The sequence below is a fragment of the Pristis pectinata genome, chromosome 6 (assembly GCF_009764475.1).
Source record: "Pristis pectinata isolate sPriPec2 chromosome 6, sPriPec2.1.pri, whole genome shotgun sequence".
NCBI classification, from domain to species: Eukaryota; Metazoa; Chordata; class Chondrichthyes; order Rhinopristiformes; family Pristidae; genus Pristis; species Pristis pectinata.
In genome coordinates this window covers 5,245,391-5,270,180 of record NC_067410.1, presented here as the reverse complement: position 1 = coordinate 5,270,180, position 24,790 = coordinate 5,245,391, and the positions used below count along the sequence as shown (strand labels likewise).

Below are 24,790 nucleotides of genomic sequence, written 5' to 3'. Positions count from 1 at the left end.
AACACGCCCTTCAGCCCAACACATCCATGACGACCAAGTTGTCCACCTGAGCTGGTCTCATTTGCCTGCGTTTTAACCTTTCCTATCTATGAACCTGTCCAAATGTTTGTCAAACATTGTAATTGTACCCGCCTCTACCACTTTCCACATACCACTGTTCGTTCCATATACCCATCACCCTCTGTGTGAAAACGTTACCCCTCAGGTCCCCTTTCCCCTCTCACCTTCAACCTATACCCTCTAGTTTTAGACTCCCCTAACCTGGGAAAAAGACTGACTATCTACCCTATCTATGCCCCTCATAATTTTATAAACTTCACCCTCAGCCTCGTACACTCCAGGGAAAAAAGTCCCAGCCTCTCCTTATAACTCAAGATCTCCATTAAATCTTTTCTGCACCCTCTCTAGCTTAATCACACCCTTCTTACAGCATGGCGACCAGAACTGCACACAATACCCTAGGTGTGGTATCACCAGTGCCTTGTACAGCTGTAACAAGACGCTCTTGTAGTCAAATCAGCCACGATTATATTGAATGGAGGAGCAACTCAAGGGTGAGAGTGAGAGAGAGCCAGACAGAGAGCGAGAGAGCAAGAGAGAGAAAAGAGAGAGAGAAAGGGAGAGGGAGAGGGAGAGGGAGAGATGGAGGGAGGGAGGGAGGGAGGGAGGGAGAGAGAGAGATAGAGAACGAGAGAGACATACATACATACATAGATCATAGATGTGGTAAGGGCTAGCTCCTAATTCTTACGTTCATGTTTTTACAGAGGAGGAGCTTTCAAAAAGGCAAAGAGATGCGGAGGGTCAGGGAGGGAATTCCAGAGCTGGGACCCAGGCAGTTGAAGACACGGCCATTCGCAGACTCAGGTATGATCCAGAGGTCGGATATGAAAGAGTCCCCAGAACTGAGGATTGCAGAGACAGGGAGCACGCGTCACCTTAGAGTCATTTAAAAATAAGACATGAACTCAACGTGTCACATAAATATCAGAAGATCTCTTTAGTGTTCCATACCAGGGAGACAAACAAGAAAGCCCAAAGTGGGAAAATTACACAAGGGAAGATTCTTGAACCATTTCCCAAATTCCTGCGTGCTATTTCAATTCACAGCCCCACACAAAGCAGCCGAGTTGTTATGGACGCACATTGCTTCACTCAAACTACACACAATTCCTCCAACGTTCGTTCACTGCAAAGTCAATTTCCAACAGAAACTAATTCCAAACACTTTCAGCAAGCCCAGGATGACTCAAAACAGGGAAACCCACTGCACAGCAACCCGCAGTTTCTTTGCCTCGAGTTATCCCCGCTGTCTCAGCTCCCATCAACGCAAAGGCTCGGCGGTGACATGGAAGAGATCCGGAGGCCGAAGCGGTAAACTAACATTGAAACAGCCCCAGCGAGAGACCTGGACGCAAGTCGGGAGGACCAAGACAGAAGTCTAGCACCGTCACTTGCTCAGTGAAGGCACATCCCACATCTCCATGGAGCCACTCCAATGTTCTCGTCAGGACTCTCTCCCAGCCACATCGGTCTTGGGTTATACCTGGGCATCAGACCCAGGTACATCAGCTCACGGGCTCCAACAGGTGTACACCCATTCCCTAACATGTACCATTCAGAGTCCCCAGACCCAGGTACATCAGCTCATGGGCCCCAACAGGTGTACACACACAGTCCCTAACACGTACCAGAGCCCCCAGACCCAGGTACATCAGCTCACGGGCCCCAACAGGTGTACACACACAGTCCCTAACATGTACCAGTCAGGGACTCCAGACCCAGGTACATCAGCTCATGGGCCCCAACAGGTGTACAGACACACTCCCTAACACGTACCAGTCAGAGACCCCAGACCAAAACCTGGCCTATACTTTGAAGTGGGCAGAAATCCAGGGATTTTTATCAATGACGGTAGAGTCAGAGAGAGAGAGAGAGAGAGAGAGAGAGAGAGAGAGATACAGCACGGAAACAGGCCCTTCGGCCCACTGAGTCCGTGCCGACCAACAACCACCCATTTTTACACCAATCCAACCATAACTGATTTTACTCTCCCCACATTCCCACCAAGATGGCGAGAGGTACAAGATGGTAAGGAGGCATCGATCGAGCGGACAGTCAGAGACTTTTTCCCAGGGCGACAATGGCTAACACGAGGGGACGTAATTTTAAGGTGATTGGAGGAAGGTATAAGGGGGATGTCAGGGGTAAGTTTTTTTACACAGAGAGTGCTGGGTGCGTGGAACGCACTGCCGGCAGAGGTTGTGGGTGCAGATACATTAGGGACATTTAAGAGACTCTTAGATAGACACATGAATGATAGAGAAATGGGAGGGGGGGCCTATGTGGGAGGGAAGGGTTAGATAGATCTTAGAGCAGGATAAAATGTCGGCACAACATTGTGGGCCGAAGGGCCTGGACTGTGCTGTAGTGTTCGATGTTCTATGACTCTTCTACCTATCACCTCTCAGCATCTTACATCTCCCTCCTCCCCCCTCACCTGGACTCACCCGTCACCTGCCTGCGTGTGCTCCTCCCCCTCCCCCCACCTTCGTATTCTGGCTTCTCCCCTCTTCCTTTCTAGTCCTGATGAGGGGTCTTGACCCGAAACGTCGACTGTTTATTTCCCCCCATGGATGCTGCCTGACCTGCTGAGTTCCCCCAGCATTTTGTGTGTGTTGTCCCACCAACTCCCACCTCCTTTAGAGTCTACCACTCACCTACACACCGGGGGCAATTTACGGTGGCCAATTAACCGACAAATCCACATATTTCTGGATGTGGGAGGAAACCGGAGCACCCGAGGGAAGCCCACGCAGTCACAGGGAGGGGACACAAACTTCAGGCAGACAGCAGCCGAGGTCAGGATTGAACCCGGGTCACTGGAGCTGTGAGGCAGCAGCTTTACCCACTGCGCCACTGGGCTTCCTTCAAACCCAGAGGAGCCCCAGGTGCCCAAGTCAATGGCTCAAGTCCAATGTATCCAGATTCCCAGCTCTTGGCTTTCTGCACCGTTGTGAATACCAACTCTCCAGCCTGATCCTGGAATCTCCAGAACTTATTCCCAGGACACAATCCAGCAAAAACAATCTTAAAAACCCACTTGTGGTGAGAACGGGAAGGTTGCTTTAACTGATCCCATTAGGTGAAGCATCTCTGTTCACTGGACTGGGTGGGAGGAGCAACATAATGATTGATGTGACAGGAAACCAATGGCAGGAGTGAGAGGCGGCCAGGAGGAACACAACAGTACAGCACAGAACAAGCCCTTCGGCCGACAATGTTGTGCCGACATAGCTAATCCCTCCTACCTACAGATTGCCCATATCCCTCCATTTTCCTCTCATTCATGTGCTCATCCAAGCCCCTCTTAAAAGCCCCCAATGAATTTGCCTCCACCACCTTATCAGGCAACGCATTCCAGGCATCCACCACTCTCTCAGTAAAAAACGTGCCCCTCACGTCTCTTCTAAACCTACCCCCCTCACCTTAAATGCATGCCCTCTGGTATTGGATCGCTCAATAATGGGAAAAAGATATTGCTTGTCCACCCTATCTATGCCCCTCATAATTTTATACACTTCCAACAGATCACCCCTCAGCCTCCGCCACTCCAGAGCCCGTTTGTCCAGCCTCTCCTGATAGCACATGCCCTCTAATCCAGGCAGCATCCTGGTAAACCTCCTCTGCACCCTCTCTAAAACCTCAACATGCTTCCTGTAGTGAGGTGACCAGAATTGTACGCAATACTCTAAATGCGGCCTAACCAGAGTTCTATGGAGACGCATCATAACTTCTTGACTCCTGTACTCAATAACTCGATTAATGAAAGCAGGCATTCCATAAGCCAGGAGGAGCAGGAGAGGACATCTGGAATGAATCCAGCAAGAGGTGACAACTGCCCTGCAAAGCCTCATGGAAAAAACACTCACTTCCCCTGTCACAACATCAGACCTTTGGAAACACCGAGGTTTTACAGATCAACAAACGATCTGTTGGAGGAACTCAACACGTCGAGCAGCATCTATGGAGGGAGAGGAATTGTCGACATCTCAGGTTGTGACCCTGCATCAGGACCTATCACCTCGTACCTTGACCCTATCCCGTCTCCCCTTGTTCAGTCTCTTCCCACCTACGTCCAGGACACCTCGGAGGCCCTCTGCTGATGAGGTCCGATTCCCCAGCCCTTACCGCTTCACCTTCAACTCTGGATGTGCAGGGACGTAGGTGAGAAGAGAATGGACAAGGGGAGATGGGACAGACTCGGGGTACGAGGAGACAAGTCCTGCTGCAGGGCATCAACCCGAGTCGTCAACAATTCCTTCCCCCCGCCCCCAGACTCTGCTCAACCCGCTGACCTCCTCCAGCAGATTGTTTGTTGCTCCAGATCCCAGTGTCTGCTGTCTCTTGTATCTCCAAGGTTTTCCAGATGTCCATTATCCTTTCTGGGTCACCTGAGCCCACGTACTCACCCCTGCGGGAAACCCTCGCACGCTCCCATTGGTGCGTGCACACCTGACGAGGGGGAGTGCGTGCACTCCTGTTACAGCCCGCGCCGGGATATCCCCAGGTACTTCACCCGCCTAAAGTCGGCCATGAAGCGAAAACACAAACCACACTTCGAGACTTTACACCATCAGGGGCCTTACCTTTTTGATCTTCCCGCTCCTGGTCCCAAAGAAGGCCACCGAGTGGCCCCTGTAGTCGTAAGCAGCGATGGACGTCATGCCGTCCTCTCCGTCGACAAAGAGCGGGATGCCCTCTACCAGGGTCGTCCCACCAGCGGCTGGTTGAAGTCTTGTCCGCAGAAGTCATCGTCAATCTGCAAGGGCTGTGGGGCGCGGGGGGAGGAACGGGGGGGGGGGGGGGGGGGGGGGGGGGGGGGGGGGGGGGGGGAGAAGCACAATCATTACGCTCGCCTGACAAGACTCCCCATTGCCCCACCAAACCAAGTCGCGGTCCATGCTGTGAACCTGCCTGTTTCAGCCTGGGATCTTGCTGTGCACACACGTGACAGCGGCTCACGGGTATGGCCAAGAACACGGTGACAGGCTTCGCATACGGTTCACCCAACCACACCAAGGTTGCCCGTCACCAAGTACGTTAATGGCAGGGTCCTGGGGAACGCTGTAGAACAGAGGGACCTTGGAGTACAAGTACATTGTTCCCTGAAAGTGGAGTCACAGGTAGACAGGGTTGTGAAGGCGGCTTTTTTCAGTCAGGGCATTGAGTATAAAAGTTGGGAGGTCGTAGTGCAGTTGTACAGGACGCTGGTAAGGCCACATTTGGGGTATTGTGTTCAGTTTTGGTCGCCCTGATGTCAAAAAGATGTCATTAAACTGGAAAGATCACAGAAAAGATTTACAAGGATGTTACCAGGACTTGAGGGACTGAGTTATAGGGAGAGGTTGGACAGGCTAGGACTATATTCCTTGCAGTGTAGGAGACTGAGGAGTGACCTTATAGAGGTGTGTAAAATCATGTGGGGCGTAGATAGGGTGAATGCACACAGTCTTTTTCCCAGGGTCGGAGAATCAAGAACTAGAGAGCACAGGTTTCAGGTGAGAGGGCAGAGGTTTAATAGGAACTTGAAGGGCAACTTCTTTTACACAAAGGGTGGTCCATATGTGGAACGAGCTGCCAGAGGAAGTGGTTGAGGCAGGTACAATAACAACTTTTAAAAGACATGGATTGGAAAGGTTTAGAAGGTTAGGGACCAAACCCTGGCAAATGGGACTAGCTTGGATGGGGCATCTTGGTCGGCATGGACCAGTTGGGCCGAAGGGCCTGTTTCCGTGCTGTATGACTCTATGACTGTATGAACCCTTTCCTTCAATAGGGTCAAATTTCTCCTTCTCCTCAACTTCAGAACTGTGGTCAGCAAAACCCAGCCTGGATCTGGTTGCTGGAAACGGTCAGCACTTTAGCAAGTCCAGGACCTGCCCCGCAAGTGCCTGGAACACAAAAGTTTCCATGCTGTACTGCTCTATGACTCTCTCTCAGAAACGGCAGCAAGACCACTGGCCTAGGGTGGAATTGAATTGGAATTGGTTTATTATTGTCACATGTGCCAAGGTACAGTGAAAAACTTGTCTTGCATACCATTCATACAGATCAATTCATTACACAGTGCATTGAGGTAGTACAGGTTAAAACAATAACAGAATGCAGAATAAAGTGTCACAGCTACAGAGGAAGTGCAGTGCAGGTAGACAATAAGGTGCAAGGCCATAATGGGGTATACTGTGACATCAAGAGTCCATTCTTATCGTACTAGGGAACCATTCAATAGTCTTATAACAGCGGGATAGAAGCTGTCCTTGAGCCTGGTGGTCCGTGCTTTCAGGCTCTTGTATCTTCTGCCCAATGGGAGGGGGCAGAAGAGAGAATGTCCAGGGTGGGTGGGGTCTTTGATTATGCTGGCTACTTTACCAAGGCAGCAAGTGTAGCCAGAGTCCGTGGAGGGGAGACTGGTTTCAGTGATGTGCTGAGTTACGACTTGCCTCTCAGGAGAGGGAGCCCCAGTTGGGGCTGAGACAATACACCGAGTGCACCTTCTGTTGCGAACCACCAGCTCTCCATTAAAAGAGCTTTCACTCTCATTGATAGAACTCTCTTCATAATTGAAAGTGCCAATGCAGAAAATGCAGCCTCTTGTTGTGTTGTGGCCCGAGGGATTTAGCAATCAGAGGCTAACTGAATTATTTAAACAAACTCTGCCCTGGTTTTTTTTGGTACTGTAGGATTCTGCCCAGTCTGTGACCAATGCAAATATTCCGTTTCATCTCCCTAAACCTTCCCGTAAAAGTGGAGCTCGTGATGCGCAAGGCAAAAGGGAAGAGAAGTACAAGCGGGGGCTTCTTCTGGGGGGATACACCAGTTCCGTGCGTTGAGGGTTTTACCACGCAAGGTCCTTACTCAGCAGAGACTGGGAGGTTAACAAGTTAATTCATCTGGGGGAAGGGTTCACGAGATTTATGATTCTATTAGCTCTGGTTACAGTCCAGAGGAGTCTGAGTGCCTGGTTCTGGAGCGTGTGGTTACAGAGACGTCAAATGAGGGTCAAGCTTCGGGGAAAGCGCCCTGCCCCAGAGGAATGCCAATTGTCCTGGGGTACCCAGGGCTTACATCAGGACACAACTTGAAAACAAAATCAGGGCAATACAAGGAAGTTTTTTTTTGGACGAGAAATCTGGTGTTACTGTGCAAAGTCTTTGAGAGACAGCTGGGTATGAGGGAGAGGTTGTTTACTTGGGTTGGAGGGTGGAGTACCGGGTGTGGATGGAGCAGAGAGGAGGCAGCAGTCACAAGATTACATCGAAAGCTGGGAGCTCTGAGTCCACAGCTCACAAATCGCGTACAGCAACACTGGACGCACACAGTCGAGCCCTTACTTGAAGGGGAGACACCTGCTCCTGTACCCACAGAACAGCGTTTGCAATCCTGGACCAGGATTATACAGCTAGTACCCGAGAGAAGTAGGTTCGTCAGCCCCTCAGAGCTGTTCCGTCACATGGTCAGAGCTGGTTCTGCCCCTCGACTGCACTAACACTTCCCCCAAAAAACAAATACAGGCGGGGTGGGGGCGAAGGGTGGGGGTGGGCTGGAGAGAGAGGCGGGTGGGGAGGAGGGATAGAGGGGAGAGAGTGAGAAAATGAGTGTTGGGGGAGAGAGAGAGTGAAAGGGGGGAGAGATAGAGGGGGGTGGGGAGGGGGAAGGGAGAGAGAGAGAGAGGGGGGTGGGGAGGAGAGAAAGAGTGAGAGAGTGGGGGGAGAAAGAGGGAGAAGGAAAGGGTGGGGGTGAGGGGTGGAGAGGGAGAATGTGAGAGTGAGTGGGGGGAGAGAGAAAGGGGGGGCAGAGGAGGACTGTGAGAGAGAGAGAGAGAGAGAGAGACAGACAGACAGACAGACAGACAGACAGACAGAGACAGACAGACAGACATCCTACACACAAACAACCTCCCCCAGACACACATGACGGATTCCACTCCTTTTCAGTGTGAACTGCCACCTCATTTCATTCCGGTGTGTCTGGCATTGACTTCATTTCCCATCGTCCCACAACACTCCCTGACAAATCCCCTTCGAGGTGTGTGTGTGTGTGTGTGTGTGTGTGTGTGTGTAGGGGTGTGTATAGGTATGTGTGTGTGTGTATGTGCGTGTATGTTCTGGCAATGAGTTTCCACCCTTAACCACTAGCATCTAACTGCCTTCTCTGTGATGGACCAATCAGGCCCTGGCTTGGGATCTTCCTGACCTACATGCCCCATCGCTCAATGGAGAAACTCACTGACATATGAAAGCTTTTCAAGTTTCAAAAAAAAAGCTACTTCTGGGAATCAGGGAATATATTCGGAACAGCAGTAACAAGGATTCGATGTTAATTAGTGGATTTATGCATATTGATGAGTGGTTGACACGTTTCTCCATGCTGTGTCGTGTGTTCGCTCTGTGGTGCTGCTCCTTCAGAGCAGATGGTTACCTCAAACCAAGTGTCGAAGCAAGCAGCTCACGCACTGGACAAGTCATGGGCCTCTGTTACCCGTTGGGGTAGCCTCCACGTGGACCACACACACGGGCACTGAGGGTGTCACCTCGCAGCACCAGAGACCCGGGTTCAATCCTGACCCCTCGGCCTCCTCCACTCCAGGGGAAGACAGTCCCAGCCTATCCCACCTCGCCTGATAACTCAAGCCCTCCAGTCCAGGAAACAACCTTAGGCCCCAACCCACACAACTGGAATGAGGCAGGAGGTGCAGCTGCCCCACAGCTCCAGTGAGCAGAGTTCGATACTGACCCCAGGCGCTATCTCTGTGGAGTTTGTACGTTCCCCCCGGCGGTGTAGGATTCCTCCCACATCCCAAAGACGTGCGGGTTGGTGGGTTAATTGGCCGCTGTAAATTGCCCCCAGTGTGTGGATGTGAGTAGAATCGGGGGGGGGGGGGGGGGGGGGGGGTGTGGTTGGTGGGGGCGAGAATTAAATAGGACCAGTGCAGGGTTAGTGTAAACAGACACTCGATGGTCAGCTCAGACTCAATGGGCTGATGGGCCCGTTTCCATGCTGCATCTCTCTGTGACTTAATATTGCAAACAGGCAGCGGATCTGGAGGGGTTCCGACAGGATGGATGTGGAGAGGACGTTTCCTCTTGTGGCAGAACGTCGATGGTGGTGCAATCCGAAATGGTCACCATGTTTAAGGGGCAGTTGGACAGGCACTTGAACAGACAAGGCCTGCAAGGATGTGGGCGGACAGGGTGGGTGTAGGTGGGTAAAGTTCAGCAGTGCCTGTTTTTGTGCTGTACGACTATAATTCTCTGAGAACCAGGGCTCACTGCCTACAAACAGGGCGGCTGCGTACTGTGGATGGGGCTAATAAGAGACATCGTTCATTGGGACACAACACAGATTGGGGATGATGGCCAAATGAGGCTTGGAGAGAGTTGGGGCAGAGGAATTTTGGATGACCTCGGGATACGAGCATGAGGAAGGTCAGAGAGGAGAGAGGTGTAGTAGTCAACTCAGTGGGGTAGTGAGCAGGAATAAGGGTTTCAACAGATGAGACGAGGCAAGAACAGTGTCGTTGATAGCGGGAGTCTCAGAAGGCTTGAAACCAAGCAAGGACATGGTGCAATCTTGTTCCGGGTTTGCGTACTGTTTCTGAATGGCCACAAGCTAAGAAACCAGCTTCGAAGGCGCACAAGGCACTGGGCTTTATGATGAGGCATAGGACACACAGACAGGAATTTCCCCACGATTCTGCCCAAGGCTTTCACACTGACCCAGCAGAAGTGCCAGCGCCCGTGGATTTATGCACCACACTATCGCGGTGTTACAGCACAGCAGGAGGCCAGCTGATAGATATTCAGGGAATCGAGGGACGGGAGGTTGATGCAGAAGGATGGTGCTGAGCTCAATCAGCCATGATCTTAGTGGATGATGGAGCAGGAATGAGAAACTAAATGTGCTACTCCTGCTTCTACTAGTGTTCCAGTGATGATCAGTGCATCGAGTCAATGCCAACCTTCCGTGGACCAAGCCCATTTCCCCACTCTTTCCCCATCCAACCCTGCACTTCATACCATCCAACTCCTTGTTGAAAGCCCCCATTGATTGTGGACACACAAAAAATTCTGCAGGTGCTGGAATCTGGAGCAATACACAAAAAGTGCTGGAGGAACTCAGCGGGTCAGGCAGCATCCATGGAGGGAAATAAACAGTCGACGTTTCGTGCCGAGACCCTTCATTTCCCTCCGTGGATGCTGCCTGACCCGCTGAGTTCCTCCAGCACTTTTTGCATATTGCCCCATTGACTGTGTTACCACTGCCCATTCAGGCACTGAGCTCTAGATCGTGACTACTGTGTCAGCTTTCCCCCACATCCCTCTCGGTACACTTTGCCCAGATTTTAACCTTCTCCCATGATCATTGAACTACCCCCTGCCGGGAACAGCACCCACTGTCCGTCCACCTTAAACCAAGATGGCGCCAGAGCATGGCGACTCGTTGCAAGCTGCTCTCTGCAAATATTAGGTTTACTATAATCATTCTACTCTTTTAAATTTAAATTCTATGTCACTAAGTATTACTAATAATGTTCTTTTAAATCTTTTTACAGGGCTGGCGACCTGCAATGCACTTCCCTGCAGCTGTGACACTTTACTCTGTATTCTGTTATTGTTTTTACCCTGTACTACATCAATGCACTGTGTAATGAATTGCTCTGTCCAGATGGTATGCAAGACAAGTTTTTCACTGGACCTCGGTAAACGTGACAATAATAAACCAATTCCCATCACTGCCTCGTCCACTTCCTTTGCTTCAAGGAAAGACCCAGAGAAGTTGGTCTGCGCGCTCTTGCTGTGTGAATTTCAAAACTCCGATAATGATCTCCAAGCACTGGAATCTTGGTTGATGGAACGACAAAAGCCCAGACCTTTTTTCCCTAAAATTATACTGTACTCATAAAATATATAGCAACACAACGGGAACATCTTCATTTCCTGAAGCAGACAATTCACCACATTCCCTTACAAAGCAACAGAGCGACGGAGGATGAGAGGTGACCTGATGGAGATGTATAAGATGATGAGAAGCATTGATCGTGTGGATAGTCAGAGGCTTTTCCCCAGGGCTGAAATGGTTGCCACAAGCGGACAGGTTTAAGGTGCTGGGGAGTAGGCATAGAGGAGATGTCAGGGGTAAGTTTTTTACTCAGAGAGTGGTGAGTGTGTAGAATGGGCTGCCGGCAACGGTGGTGGAGGCGGATACGATAGGGTCTTTTAAGAGACTTTTGGATAGGTACATGGAGCTGAGAAAAATAGAGGGCTATGGGTAAGCCCAGTAATTTCTAAGGTAGGGTTTGTGGGCCAAAGGGCCTGTATTGTGCTGTAGGGTTTCTATGTTTCCAAAGCGTAGTGCCACTGTTTGTTTTCTTTGTCAATATTCCATCAGTCAAGTGTTCGAGAGGCTGTTACACAGGGTCCAACTCCCCAGGGTCAGGAGATGGCAGGACCCGAGACTGTAGTCCTTCCCCACAGATCCTTTGTGGTGGCTGCACTGAGCTTCAGTGTGTCCCTCAGCACGGACATCTGCACCCTGGGATGTGCCAGACGGCAGCATCAACTTGCGGACGTCTCCGTACACCAGAAGACCACAGTTTCAGGCAGACCAAAGTGGGTCTTTCACCGAGCTGATGATCTTCCTCCCTCTGTTGTCCCTGGGAACAGCCCGTAGATCAGAATCCTGCGTCATACAATGTTTGTGATGAACCTCAAGGACCCTTTTCTTGACAAACAGGAAGATGGACAATCATTTCATCTTCGCCGCAGCTACCTCAAGGGTTTGGGGAGCAGTGGGTTTGAGGCTCCAACTGCATCATAGCGACACACAGCACAGAAACAGGCCCTTCAGCCCAACTGGTCCATGCCAGCCAAGATGTCCATCTAAACTAGCCCCATTTACCCATGTTTGGCTCAAATCCCTTTAAACCTTTCCTATCCATAAGATATCTTTATTAGTCACATGTACATCGAAACACACAGTGAAATGCATCTTTTGCATAGAGTGTTCTGGGGGCAGCCCACAAGTGTCGCCACGCTTCCGGCGCCAACATAGCACGCCCACAACTTCCTAACCCGTACGTCTTTGGAATGTGGGAGGAAGCCGGAGCACCTGGAGGAAACCCACGCAGACACGGAGAGAACGTACAAACTCCTTACAGACAGCGGCCGGAATTGAACCCGGGTCGCTGGTGCTGTAAAGCGTTACGCTAACCGCTACACTACCGTGCCTGCCATGTGTCTGCCCATGTACTTGTTCCAGTGTCTTTTAAATGTTGTTATTGTACCTGCCTCAACCACTTCCTCTGGCAACTTATTCCATATACGGACCACCCTCTGGGTGAAAAAGTTGCCCCTCAGGTTCCTATTAAATCTTTCCCCTCTCGATCCTGATTCCCTGACCCTGGGAAAAAGACTGTGCGCCTTCACCCTCTCTACGCCAAGTTCTGAAGGGTCTCCTCACCAGCCAAATGAGGTCTTGATGCCTGCGTGAGTTTCCTTGTGACGAGACATTCTGTCAAATGCCCAGACTGCCAACCTATCTTGGTGGAGCCCCTTGTAACCACACAAAGCCAGTGGTCTCGGGACAATTTATCTGGTGTGTGGTGAGGCGGGGAGAGTGGGCAGGTGGGTCAGGCAGTGGGGTCCGGGTGGGGGAGGCAGAAATTAGCGTCACACTGGGAACAAATCAAGGACGCAGGGTTCTATTGTGAGGTGTCTGAATATTTATGAATGGGGATTGTTCTCAGAGCAGCAGGTGGGGGAGGGACAAATGTCCGCTGACCCTCACCCCTCACAGCTGAATGGCTCTCCGTACAACCCTTGCTGGTTCCCATCTGCCAGCCAGTTCAGGCAGCTAATGGGAACACTGCAGTTCCAGCAGCAGTCCCTGTGGTTAATTAGCCCACACGGTGAAGCAATGGGAGAGGTGAGCTCTGCAGAATTAACGATCAGCCACTGTTCTCCGGTGCTGCTACTGTCCTGGTTAACGGAAACCTTCCCCTCCCCTGGGCCTATGAGGCTTCGGTTTTCAAACATCCCAGCCTGCTATGTGCACAGCCATGTATCGACAGAGAGATAGACACAGAGAGAGAGAGAGACAGAGATACAGAGACAGACAGACAGAAAGAGAGAGAGAGACAGAGACAGAGAGAGAGAGATAGACACAGACACAGACAGAGAGGGATAGACAGAGAGAGAGAGACAGAGAGAGACACACACAGAGACACAGAGAAAGAGAGACAGAGAGAGAGACAGAGACACAGAGCGAGAGACACAGAGAGAGAGACACACACAGACAGAGACAGAGAGAGAGAGAGAGAGAGAGAGGAGAGAGAGACACACACAGACAGAGATAGAGAGAGAGACAGACAGAGAGAGAGAGAGAGAGAGAAAGACAGAGACAGAGATAGACACAGAGACAGACAGAGGGATAGACAGAGAGAGAGAGAGAGACACACACACAGAGACACAGAGAGACACAGAGAAAGAGAGAGACAGAGACAGAGAGAGAGAGAGAGAGAGAGAGAGACACAGACAGACAGAGACACAGAGAGAGAGAGACAGAGAGGGGGGGAGAGAGAGATAGATGCAGAGGGAGACAGAGAGAGAGAGACACACACACAGATAGACAGAGAGAGAGAGAGAGAGAGACAGAGAGAGAGAGATAGACACAGACAGACAGAGACACGGAGAAAGAGAGAGAGAGAACCTTACTCTTCGAACAAGAGCAGGGAGCCTTTCCCCTGATCCAATGATCCTTCAAACAATTTCACCAGTCACCTGGTGATCATTGTCATGCAGTTTGTGGGAGCTTGCTGTGCACACTTTGCACACCACGTTTCCACATCGCACTTGTTCGGGATCCCCTTTTGCCGGGGTGTGCTGTGCTGCAGGACAGCGCGAGATTCACATACAGCACCGTGGAGCTGAGAATTCTTTTAGCCGCCCACAGAAAATGCAGGGACAGTTCCCGGAGGGAGACCAATCACCGGGAAACACATCCTCCGTGGCGACTCATCGCCCTGCGGAACACAACCCTTCCCAGAACCCCAGAGGACAACTGAACTGGTCGGGATGGCGAGGAGTTAGAGACCGTCATGCCTTCCTGGAGCGACAAAAGAAATGTTCCCGAGTTGGTGGCAGGTCTATTTTTAAAGCCTTGGCTTGTGTGGTCAGCAGCTCGGGTGAAAGGTCCCAGGAGTTGCCCCATATCTGGATGAGACAGGATGGAATTTCCTCCTATCTCCTGAGACCAAGTCACCAGACACCAGCAGAGTACTCTGACCACAGTGGGCTACAAATAGATCATAGAAAAGTGCTGTACAGAAACAGGCCCTTCGTCCCATAATGTTTGTGTCGAATACAACACCAAATTAAACCAATTTCTTCTACCTGCACATGGTCTATATCCCTCCATCCCCTACACATTCATGTTCCTATCTAAAAGCCTTTTAAACGGCTCTATTGTACCTCTATTGGGCAGGCACAGTAGTGTAGCAGTTAGCGTAACGCTATTACACCGCCAGCGACCCGGGTTCAATTCCCGCCGCTGTCTGTAAGGAGTTTGTACGTTCTCCCCATATCTGCATGGGTTTCCTCCAGATGCTCCGGTTTCCTCCCACATTCCAAAGACGTACGGGTTAGGAAGTTGTGGGCTTGCTGTGTTGACGCCAGAAGTGTGGCGACACTTGCGGGCTGCCCCCAGAACACTCTACGCAAAAGAAATGCATTTCACTGTGTGTTTCCATGTACATGTGACTATTAAAGATATCTTAAATAAAGATATCTATCCCTCCACCACCCCTGGAAGCGTATTTCAGGCACCCACCGCTCTCTGTGTAAAACAAAATCTTGCCCCACACATCTCCTTTAAGCTTCCCCTATCTACGTGTCTCATGATTTTATAAACTTCTATCAGGTCTCCCCTCAACCTTTGTCGCGCCAGAGAAAACAACCCAAGTTTGTCCAACCTCTCCTTATAGCTCATACCCTCTAATCCAGGCAGCATCCTGGTGAACCTCTTCTGCACCCTCTCCAAAGCCTCCACATCCTTCCTGTAATGGGGTGACCAGAACTGCACACAATGCTGCAAGAACAAGATACCATTTCAGCTTGATTATAAAAACTATCTGTTGAAGGCCCAATTGCAAAGGAAATGAGGTCAAGAACTTCTGGAAGTTCAAGATAACTCCCGTCCATGGCCAGTAATTAGACAAGAACCAGTGAGCTAATACTTTAAACACCCACACTCAGTTCTGAGATCAAGAGAATTTGGCCTCACAATTCCTCTTTTATCCATGGTAAGTTCCCCCTCCTGGTTCCTGCTTATTGAGCCAATCATGGCAAGGCACCTGGACAGCCTAGCTCCCGTTGGCCATCTCACCTGCGGCACCTTCAAAGAGACTTCAGTGGCAGATCACGTCCCCACAGAATCCCAAAGGGAGCCAGGCACTGAACGTTTCCAAATCCACTAATCCTCTTGCACACAATCTGCTGCTGAAATGCAGCATCGCATGTGAAGTCACCGCATCATTACTGCTCTCGGCTCCAACTGTGTCAGTGTTTCAATAAACACTGTGAAACAACAAATACAGCTGTACACATCGACTGGCAAAGCCATTACTGATGCATCAATAAATAATTAAGCCTCCAATTAACTCATTGATGACAGAAGTCCTGGATTTTTCCCAGCAAGCAATTTAGCCACACTCCCTTGTTGGGGAGAATTGCATGGCTCAACAAGGTCACGTACGCCATAAAAATATTTAAAAGATTGCAGATGCAAAAGACTGCGGATGCTGGAAATCTGGAGCAACACACAAACTGCTGGAGGAACTCAGCAGGTCGGGCAGCATCTGTGGAGGGAAATGGACAGTCAACGTTTCGGGTCGAGGCCCTTGAGTTGTTCTGGAGGGGAGATAGCCAGTATAAGGAGGGGGGGAGCAAGAGCTGGCAGGCGATAGGTGGATCCAGGGGTGTGGAGGGGAGAGAGGGAGCAGTGACAGAGGCTGGGAGGTGATAGGTGGAGGTGACAGAGGGCTGCAGATGGTGGGATCTGATGGGAGAGGAAGGTGGAACATGGAACCAAATAAGGGAGGTGGGGAGGGCAGGTGGGAACGGTTGGGGGGAGGGGTTGGAGGAGGGGTGATCAGGGGGTTGCCAACAGTTTCGTCATGGACACCTGCCACCCTGACCATTCCCTTTTCTCTCTCCTGCCTTCTGGGAGAAGATACAGGAGCTGGAAAGCCCGGATGCCCAGACTCAGGAACAGCTTCTTCCCCACTGCTGTCAGACTCCTGAACCAGTCCCCTCTCTCACACCCCCTTCGCAGTGGCACTGCCACATTCTACCTGTTCCGCTATGGTCACTTTAGCATTTGTTTTTGTACTACTTCAGTTTACACGACAATCTTTGCACCATTCTGTTCTTTTGTCCTCGCTCTATTTATTCTTATATTTATTATTACCACGTAAAAAGAAATTTGGCATGTCCCTTTGACACTCACCAACTTTTATCAATGCACCATAGAAAGCATCCTATCTAGATGCATCACATCTTGGTACGGCAACTGCTCTGCCCAGGACCACAAGAAACTGCAGAGAGCTGTGGACACAGCCCAGCACGTCACGGAAACCAGCCTCCCCTCCTTGGACTCTGTCTTTACCTCTCGCTGCCTTGGTGAAGCAGCCAGCATAATCAAAGACCCCACCCACCCAGATCATTCTCTCTTCTCCCCTCTCCCATCAGGTAGAAGATACAGGAACCTGAGGGCACGTACCACCAGGCTCAAGGACAGCTTCTATCCCATGGTGATAAGACTATTGAACGGTTCCCTTATACGATGAGATGGACTCTTGACCTCACAATCTACCTTGTTTGACCTTGCACCTTATTGTCTACCTGCAATGCACCTCCCTGCAGCTGTGACACTTTACTCTGTATTCTGTTATTGTTTTACCCTGTACTACCTCAATGCACTGTGTAATGAATTGACCTGTACGATCGGTATGCAAGTCGTTTTTCACTGTACCTCGGTACAAGTGACAATAATAAACCAATTCCAATACATTGTTTACTCTGTGAGCTTCACACGAGAGCAAGGAATTTCATTGCACCCTGGTGTATACATCAAACTAACCTAATCTAGAGACATCATGATACAACCTGGGTCTTCAGCTACCCACTTACACTAAATCCTCCCTTTTTTTTGTTCTCCCCACATTCCCATCAACTGCCCCCAGATTCCACCTCCCACCAGAAGCAATTTACAGCAGCCAATTAACCCGACCCACATCCTTGGGACGAAACCGGAGCACCCGGGGGAAAGCCCACACAGTCATGGGGAGAACGTGCAAACTCCACACCAACAGCGCCCGAGGTTGGGATCGAACCCGGGTCTCTGGAGCTGTGAGGCAGCGGCTCTACCAGCTGCGCCACTCTGCCATCCTTGCTCTGTGTAAAATGGTCGCCTTAATGAAGCTCAATATTGTGCGAGGTCTGTAACTAAGCATCATTTGAGGACCTCACACCTTCTTTCTAATCGTCCCCCAAATACCATCAATAAAACATCACAAGCATCTTTTCTCATTGAGAAAACACTGCCCATTCAACACAAAGAGTTCATTCACTTCCGTTGCTTATAGACATTTCACCTGGAATGAAATTAAAGCACTATCTAATAAAAAATACATTAGCATTTCATTAGTTCCTTGCAAACCAGCAGCTTTTCACAGCAGGTCAGCTCACGATCTTTAGTGCTTGATAGTTTTTCATTAAACAAGCCAGCCTGAACTACAAGAAGAGCAAGGAGAAGCTGAGGAAACCAGATTAATTACTTTTACCAAGGATTGACATCATATGGGCCAAGTTACACAGCAAGATCCAACAGTGTGAGGGACCTTTTGTTTGAGAGAGGAATGTTGTCCAAGATCTGAAAAGTCTCTGCGGCTTCTTCAAATGAGGATTTTGGGGACAGGTATTGGTATAATATACACGAAGATACATATTATGTTTTGTATGCCATCCAGACAGATCAGTTAGAGTCATACAGCACAGAAACAGGCCCTTCGGCCCAACACATCCATGCTGACCTTCGTGCCCAGGTACACAAACCCCATTTGCCCACATTAGGTCTGTACCCTTCTCTGCCTTGCTATCCAAGCGCCGATCTAAATGTCTCTTAAATATAATGACTGTATCTTCCTCTACCACCCTCTCTGGCAGTGAGTTCCTGATATCAAACACTATGTGTAACAAAACTTTCCCCTCAAATTCCCTTTAAAAGTGTAGCAGTTATCATGACGCTATTACAGCACCAGCGACCCGGGTTCAATTCCGGCCGCTGTCTGTAAGGAGTTTGTATGTTCTCTCCCTGTGTCTGCGTGGGTTTCCTCTGGGTGCTCTGGTTTCCTCCCACATTCCAAAGACGTACAAGTTAGAAAGTTGTGGGCATGCTACGTTGGCGCTGGAAGAGTGGCGACACTTGCGGGCTGCCCCCAGCACATTCTCAGTAACGCAAAAAGATGCATTTCACTGTGTGTTTCGATGTACATGTGACTAATAAATAAACACCTTATCTTATCTACTATAATATTTTCATTACTGATTCTTAAAATTGTACTTTAATATTTTAAATATCTTTTGAAATTTGTTCGAGAAGATGACTCCCCCCACACCAAACAGGAACTGAAGTAAGAGTTTAACTTTAAGAACTACATAAGAAATAGCCCAGATTGCTCTGAGAAATAGAGTTTGGAGAGGAAAACAAAGCAAGGAAATTTGTTTAATTACTTTTGCACTCTGAATGCAGTGTACATCATTCCATACACAAGTACATTGAGAAAACTGAATGCAGAATATAGTGTTACAGTTACAGAGAAAGTACAGTGCAGGCAGACAAATAAAGTGCAAGGGCCACGACGAGGTAGATTGGGAGATCAGAGTTCAAGACTTTTAGCATACGTGAACTCCGTTCATGCGTCCGGTTAAAAAGCTGTGCTTAAGCCTGGTAGTAGGTGCTCTCAGACTATTGTATCTTCTGCCCGATGGGAGGGGGGAGAAGAGAGATTGACCCGGGTAGGAGAAGTCCTTCATTATGTTGGCTGCTTTCCCGAAGCAGCGGGAAGTGTAGACGGAGTCAATGGAGGGAGGCTGGTTTGTGTGATGGATAGGTAGAACATAGAACACTACAGCACAGTACAGGCCCTTCGGCCCACAATGTTGTGTTGACATCTTATCCTGCTCTAAGATCGATCTAACCCTTCCCTCCCACATAGCCCCCTATTTTTCTATCATTCATGTGCCTATCTAAGAGTCTCTTAGATGTTCCTAATGTATTTGCCCCCACAACCTCTATACATAGAACACTACAGCACAGTACAGGCCCTTCGGCCCACAATGTTGATAGGTGGTCAGGATCTTTGGCATTCTTCTAAACTGGAAACAGGGACCTGTTCTTATTCCAAAAGGTGGAACACCCAACACTGTGGCCTTCCTCTCAACAACATTTAGAAGGAGATACACAGGCCATGTGCAGTTTAAATTGGCATCATGTTCGGCACAGACATGGAGGGCTGAAGGGCCTGTTCCTGTGCTGTACCCTTCTATGGTCTATGTGAATAATCTCACGGAGAATAAAGAGTGAGTGAGGAGATGCTGAGCAGCTGCTTTTTCTGGCTGCAGAGATCGATACCAAGGGGCTGGAACCCCAGCACATGGGGTTGGATGGTTTGCAGCTGACATAATGAAGGACTTCTCCCACCCGGGTCACTCTCCCTTCTCCGCCTCCCATCGGGCAGAAGATACAACAGTCTGAGAGCACGTACCACCAGGCTCAAGCACAGCTTCTATTCCACTGTTATCAGACTCATGAATGGACTTCTCGAACGCTTAGTCTTGAACTCTGATCTCCCAATCTACCTCGTTATGGCCTTGCACCTTATTGTCTGCCTGCACTGCACTTTCTCTTTAACTGTAACACTTTATTCTGCATTCGGTTTTCTCAATGTACTTGCGTATGGAAGGACCTTTTAAGCAGGGCATTGCCAATCTTTGGAAAATCTTACCGCAGGGGACAGATGTTCTATCATTCCGCGCAGTTATAAGCGAGACTGATAAGAGTTTTGGACACAGGGAATCCAGGGAAATGGGGAGAGGGCAGAAAAGTTGACAGTTCTTAATGGCAGAGCAGGGCAGAGGGGCCAAATGGCCTCCTCTTGAAACTATGTAGGTTCACATCACTGCATCACAAGTATCATCAGATTGTTTTCTCTGGAGTGCCGGAGGCTGAGGGGAGACCTGATAGAAGTTTTTAGAATTATGAGAGGCATGGATAGGGTGGACAGACAGAATCTTTTTCTCAGGGTAGAAATGTCAAATACTGGAGGGCATAGGTTTAAGGTGAGAGGGGGAAAGTTTCAAGGAGATGTGTGGGGCAGGTTTTTTTCTCCCCCACGCAGAGTGGTGGATGCCTGGAACTGACTGCCAGAGGTAGTGTTGGAAGCAGATACGATAGAGGCATTGAAAAGTCTTTTAAAAAGACACACGAACATGCAGGGAATGTGCAGGCAAAAGGTGATTAGTTTAATTTGGCATTGTGGTCGGCACAGACGTGGTGGGCCGAAGGGCCTGTTCCTGTGCTGTACTGTTCTATGATCACAGGCCTGGGATACCGGACAGCGAGTACTAAGAGCAATAACCTACCTATCACCACCCCACCTCCCCTCTTTTGCCCACCTATCACTGCTCTGCTTTTCCCTCCTATATATTGGGCTTCCCCTTTTCCTATCTTCAGTCCTGAAGAAGGGTCCTGACCCGAAATGTTGACCACCTGCTTTTCTCCACGGATGCTGCCTGGCCTGCTGAGTTCCTCCAGCATCATTGTGTTTTTCATCTAGATTCCAGCATCTGCAGTCCTTTGTTCTGAGAGTATTAAGGGGTATGGGGATCAGGAGGTAAAAAAAAATCAGACACAATCTCATTGAATGACGGGATAGGCACTCCTGCTTCTACCCCTTGTGGAGGAACAGAGGGATCTTGGGGTCCACGTCCATAGATCCCTCAAGGTTGCCGCGCAGGTTGATAGGGTTGTTACGAAGGCGTATGGTGTGTTGACCTTCATTAGTCGGGGTATTGAGTTCAAGAGCAGCGAGGTGATATTGTAGCTCCATAGAACTCTGGTTAGACCACACGGAGTATTGTGTTCAGTTCTGGTTGCCTCATTATGAGAAGGATGTGGAAGCTTTATGGAGGGTGCAGAGGAGATTTACCAGGACGTTACCTGGACTGGAGAGCATGTCTTGAGGATAGGCTGAGCGAGTTAGGGCGTTTCTCTTTGGAGAGGAGGAGGATGAGAGGTGACTTGATAGAGGTGTATAAGATGTTAAGAGGCATAGATCGAGTGGACAGTCAGAGACTTTTTCCCAGGGCGACAATGGCTAACACGAGGGGACATAATTTTAAGGTGATTGGAGGAAGGTATAAGGGGGATGTCAGGGGTAAGTTTTTTTTTACACAGAGAGTGGTGGGTGCTTGGATCGCACTGCCTGCGGAGGTTATGGGGGCAGATACATTAGGGACATTTAAGAGATTCTTAGATAGACACATGAACGCTAGAGAAATGGGGGCGATAGGGGAGGGGAGGGGAGGGTTAGATAGATCTTAGAGCAGGATAAAATGTCGGCACAACACTGTGGGCCGAAGGGCCTGTACCGTGCTGTAGTGTTCTATGTTCTAGTTATGTTTCAGACTTGGAGGCCGAGCCCCCCCAGCTTCCATCCACAATCACAGGCCACCAAGGCAGGGCCATGGCACTGTTACAACTGGCCTCTGGCCTCCAGAACAGGCAGATGGAAGTGGCCTGTTTAAGCCAGGACGGAGTGAAAACTACTCCCCACCCTCCCTTCTGGGCTCAAGTCCAAGAGAACTCCAGACAGCACAAACCCACAACTGAGCACTGGCGAGTTCTTTAAGGATGGGGGAAAAAATAACTTAGCAATGAAAGCAGTGCCAAAGATTACAGAAGATCCATGAGGCTTAAAAGTAATTTAGTTATAAAGTTCACAAAAAGAGCAAAGATGAATAAAAACATACAGCCAAGAGCACAGAGGAGCTCACTTATTTCTTATATTTACGTACTGTAGTGGCCCTTGTTCACGGGACTCGAACCGCCATCGGCGGCCACGGGAGGAAGCGCGGGACCGCGTCGTAGACTAACCGTGGGGCAGGCCTCCCGGCAGGGATCTTACATCACGTCCGCTGGAGAGGCTCTCGGGTACTTTTGCGCGCGTTTTGCTTGTTACAGTAAAGTGTGCTCCGGCCCAGCCTCCACGTCTCTGAGTTCTCCTTTTGGCAACGCGCCGCGTTTGGCTACAGTACAATATAATTTACCCCAAGTCTATGCTGGTTTCCAATCCCACCGGTTCCATTCCACCTCCCCACCTCCCATCCCTTACTTCCCTGTAACCCATTCTCCCGTCCATCTCCCCAACTCTCCCGTCACCCACCTAAACTGGGGGCAATTTACAGTGGCCAGTCAACCTACCAAGCCGCACGTCTTTGGGATGTGGGGGGAAAACCAAAATCAGAGTACCCGGAGGAAACCCACGCAGTCACACGGAGAACGTGCAAACTCTGCACAGACAGTGCCCGAGGTCGGGATTGAACCTGGGTCTCTGGAGCTGTGAGGCTGAGGCTCTATCAGCTGCACCACCTTTGCTCGGTGTAAAATGTCTGCCTCAATGAAGCTCTAGGGTTGTGAGAGATCACTAAGCATCAGTTGAGGAGCACACACCTTCATCCTGATCACCATCAATAAAATATTGCCAGCAACTAGAGGAAACCCACACGGTCACAGGGAGAACATGCAAATTCCACACAGACAGCATCTGAGGTCAGGATTGAACCCAAGTCTCCGGAGCAGTGAGTCAGTAGCTCTACTGGCTGTGACAGTGTTTCCCCTCTCAGAAATCCAGGCACAGTTGTAGACCTCCATCAAGGGCACAACCCTCCCCGCCATCGAGGACATCTTCAAGAGGCGGTGCCTCAAGAAGGCAGCATCCGTCATTAAGGACCCTCACCATCCGGGACATGCCCTCTTCTGGTTACTACCATCTGGGAGGAGGTACAGGAGCCTGAAGACCCACACTCAACGATTTAGGAACAGCTTCTTCCCCTCCATCATCAGATTTCTGAACAGTCCATGAACACTACCTCATTATTCCTTTTTTGGGCACAATTTATTTTGTTAATTTATAGTAACTTTATGTTTTTGCACTGTACTAATTTCACAACTGTACTAAACAACTAATTTCACAACATATAAACCAGATTTCACGTCATTTAAATCTGATTCTGAAATTATGGAACTGTGCGGAACTTGGGAGAGTGTGGGGGTGGGGGGGGGGGCGGCTGTGTTGGGGGACGGTGATTTACACAAGTAGAGACACAAGAGACTTCAGACACTGGAACCAGGAGCAACACACAAAAAGCTGGAGGAACTCAGCAGGTCAGGCAGCATCTGTGGAGGGGAATGTCGACTGTCCATGAAAGTAGTTCATTTCACCCTCGCTCTGCTATTCTACAAGAATTGTGGGCTGGTAGGTTAATGGTCCACTGTTAATTGCCCCTGGTGTGGAGGTGAGCAGTAGAATTGGGATGAAAGACTGAAGGTTGATGGGATTGGAGAGTGAAAAAAAATGGGTTACAGTAGAATTATGGGTGGTTGATAGCACGGACTCATTGGGCTGCATCAATCTATGGCTAAGATCAGGGCTGACGTTTAACCTTAGCACATTTCCAGCACCAAGTCCATATCCCTCAATATGCAAGGATCTCTCAATTTCCACCTTGAATAGACTTGGTGGCTGAGATCCTTTGGGAGCATGAACTCTGAAGGCTCATCAACCTCTTCTCACCTCTCCTAAACGGCTGACCCCTCAGTTTGGAAACTATAACTGCTGGGCTCGGCACATCAACCAGGAGGATCATTAACTCTGCGTCTACCCTATCGAGTTCCGTTATACCTTCCTATGACAGATATCTGTCACACTCACAGAACACCAGAACTTTCACAACGGCCTTCCAAATGCATCTTCCACACTCTCTCCCCCACACAAGGACAACAACAGCATCAGAATAAAGTGGTTAAAAGTGACACTTACAAACCCACCTTAACATTCAGTTGCCGTTGCAATGTTCCAATAAACACACAGTAACCAACTGACTTAATTTAATTCACTCTGTGGGGTCCTGTTTTAACACCATGTGAAAAGTTTCAGTTAAATGCCCTTGCTAGGATGTGACAGATGGTGTCAGGACAGTTAGAGAGCAGTACAGCACGGAAATAGGCCTTTCAGCCCAACTCATCCATGGTGACAACCAAGCTAGTTCCATTTTCCTGCATTTGGCCCATATCCCTTTAAACCTCTCCTATCCATGTACCTTTTAAATGTTGTTATTGTACCCGCCCCTACCACTTCCTCTGGCAGCTCTTTCCATATACGCACCACCCTCAGTATGATGTTGCCCCTTGGGTCCCTTTTAAACCTTTTACCTCTCTCCTTAAACCTATGACCTCAAGTTTTTAGCTCCCCTTCCCTGGCAAAAAGACTGAGTGCATTCACCCGATCTCTCCCCCTCATGATTTTATACACCTCTGTAAGATCACCCCTCAGTCTGCTACATTACAAGGAATAAAAGTCCTAGCCTGCCCAACCTCTCCCTATAACTCA

The 24,790-nt window shown here is 49.5% G+C and overlaps 1 protein-coding gene across 1 annotated transcript in view; it reads right to left on the bottom strand.

The window, feature by feature from the left end:
- Nucleotides 1-24,790, bottom strand: part of LOC127572138 (plexin-A1-like) — a 456,000-nt gene that overhangs the window by 352,764 nt on the left and 78,446 nt on the right. The window contains 2 exon segments of the mRNA XM_052019089.1: nt 4,650-4,783; nt 4,786-4,831. Coding sequence (XP_051875049.1) covers nt 4,650-4,783; nt 4,786-4,831 — 180 coding nt within the window.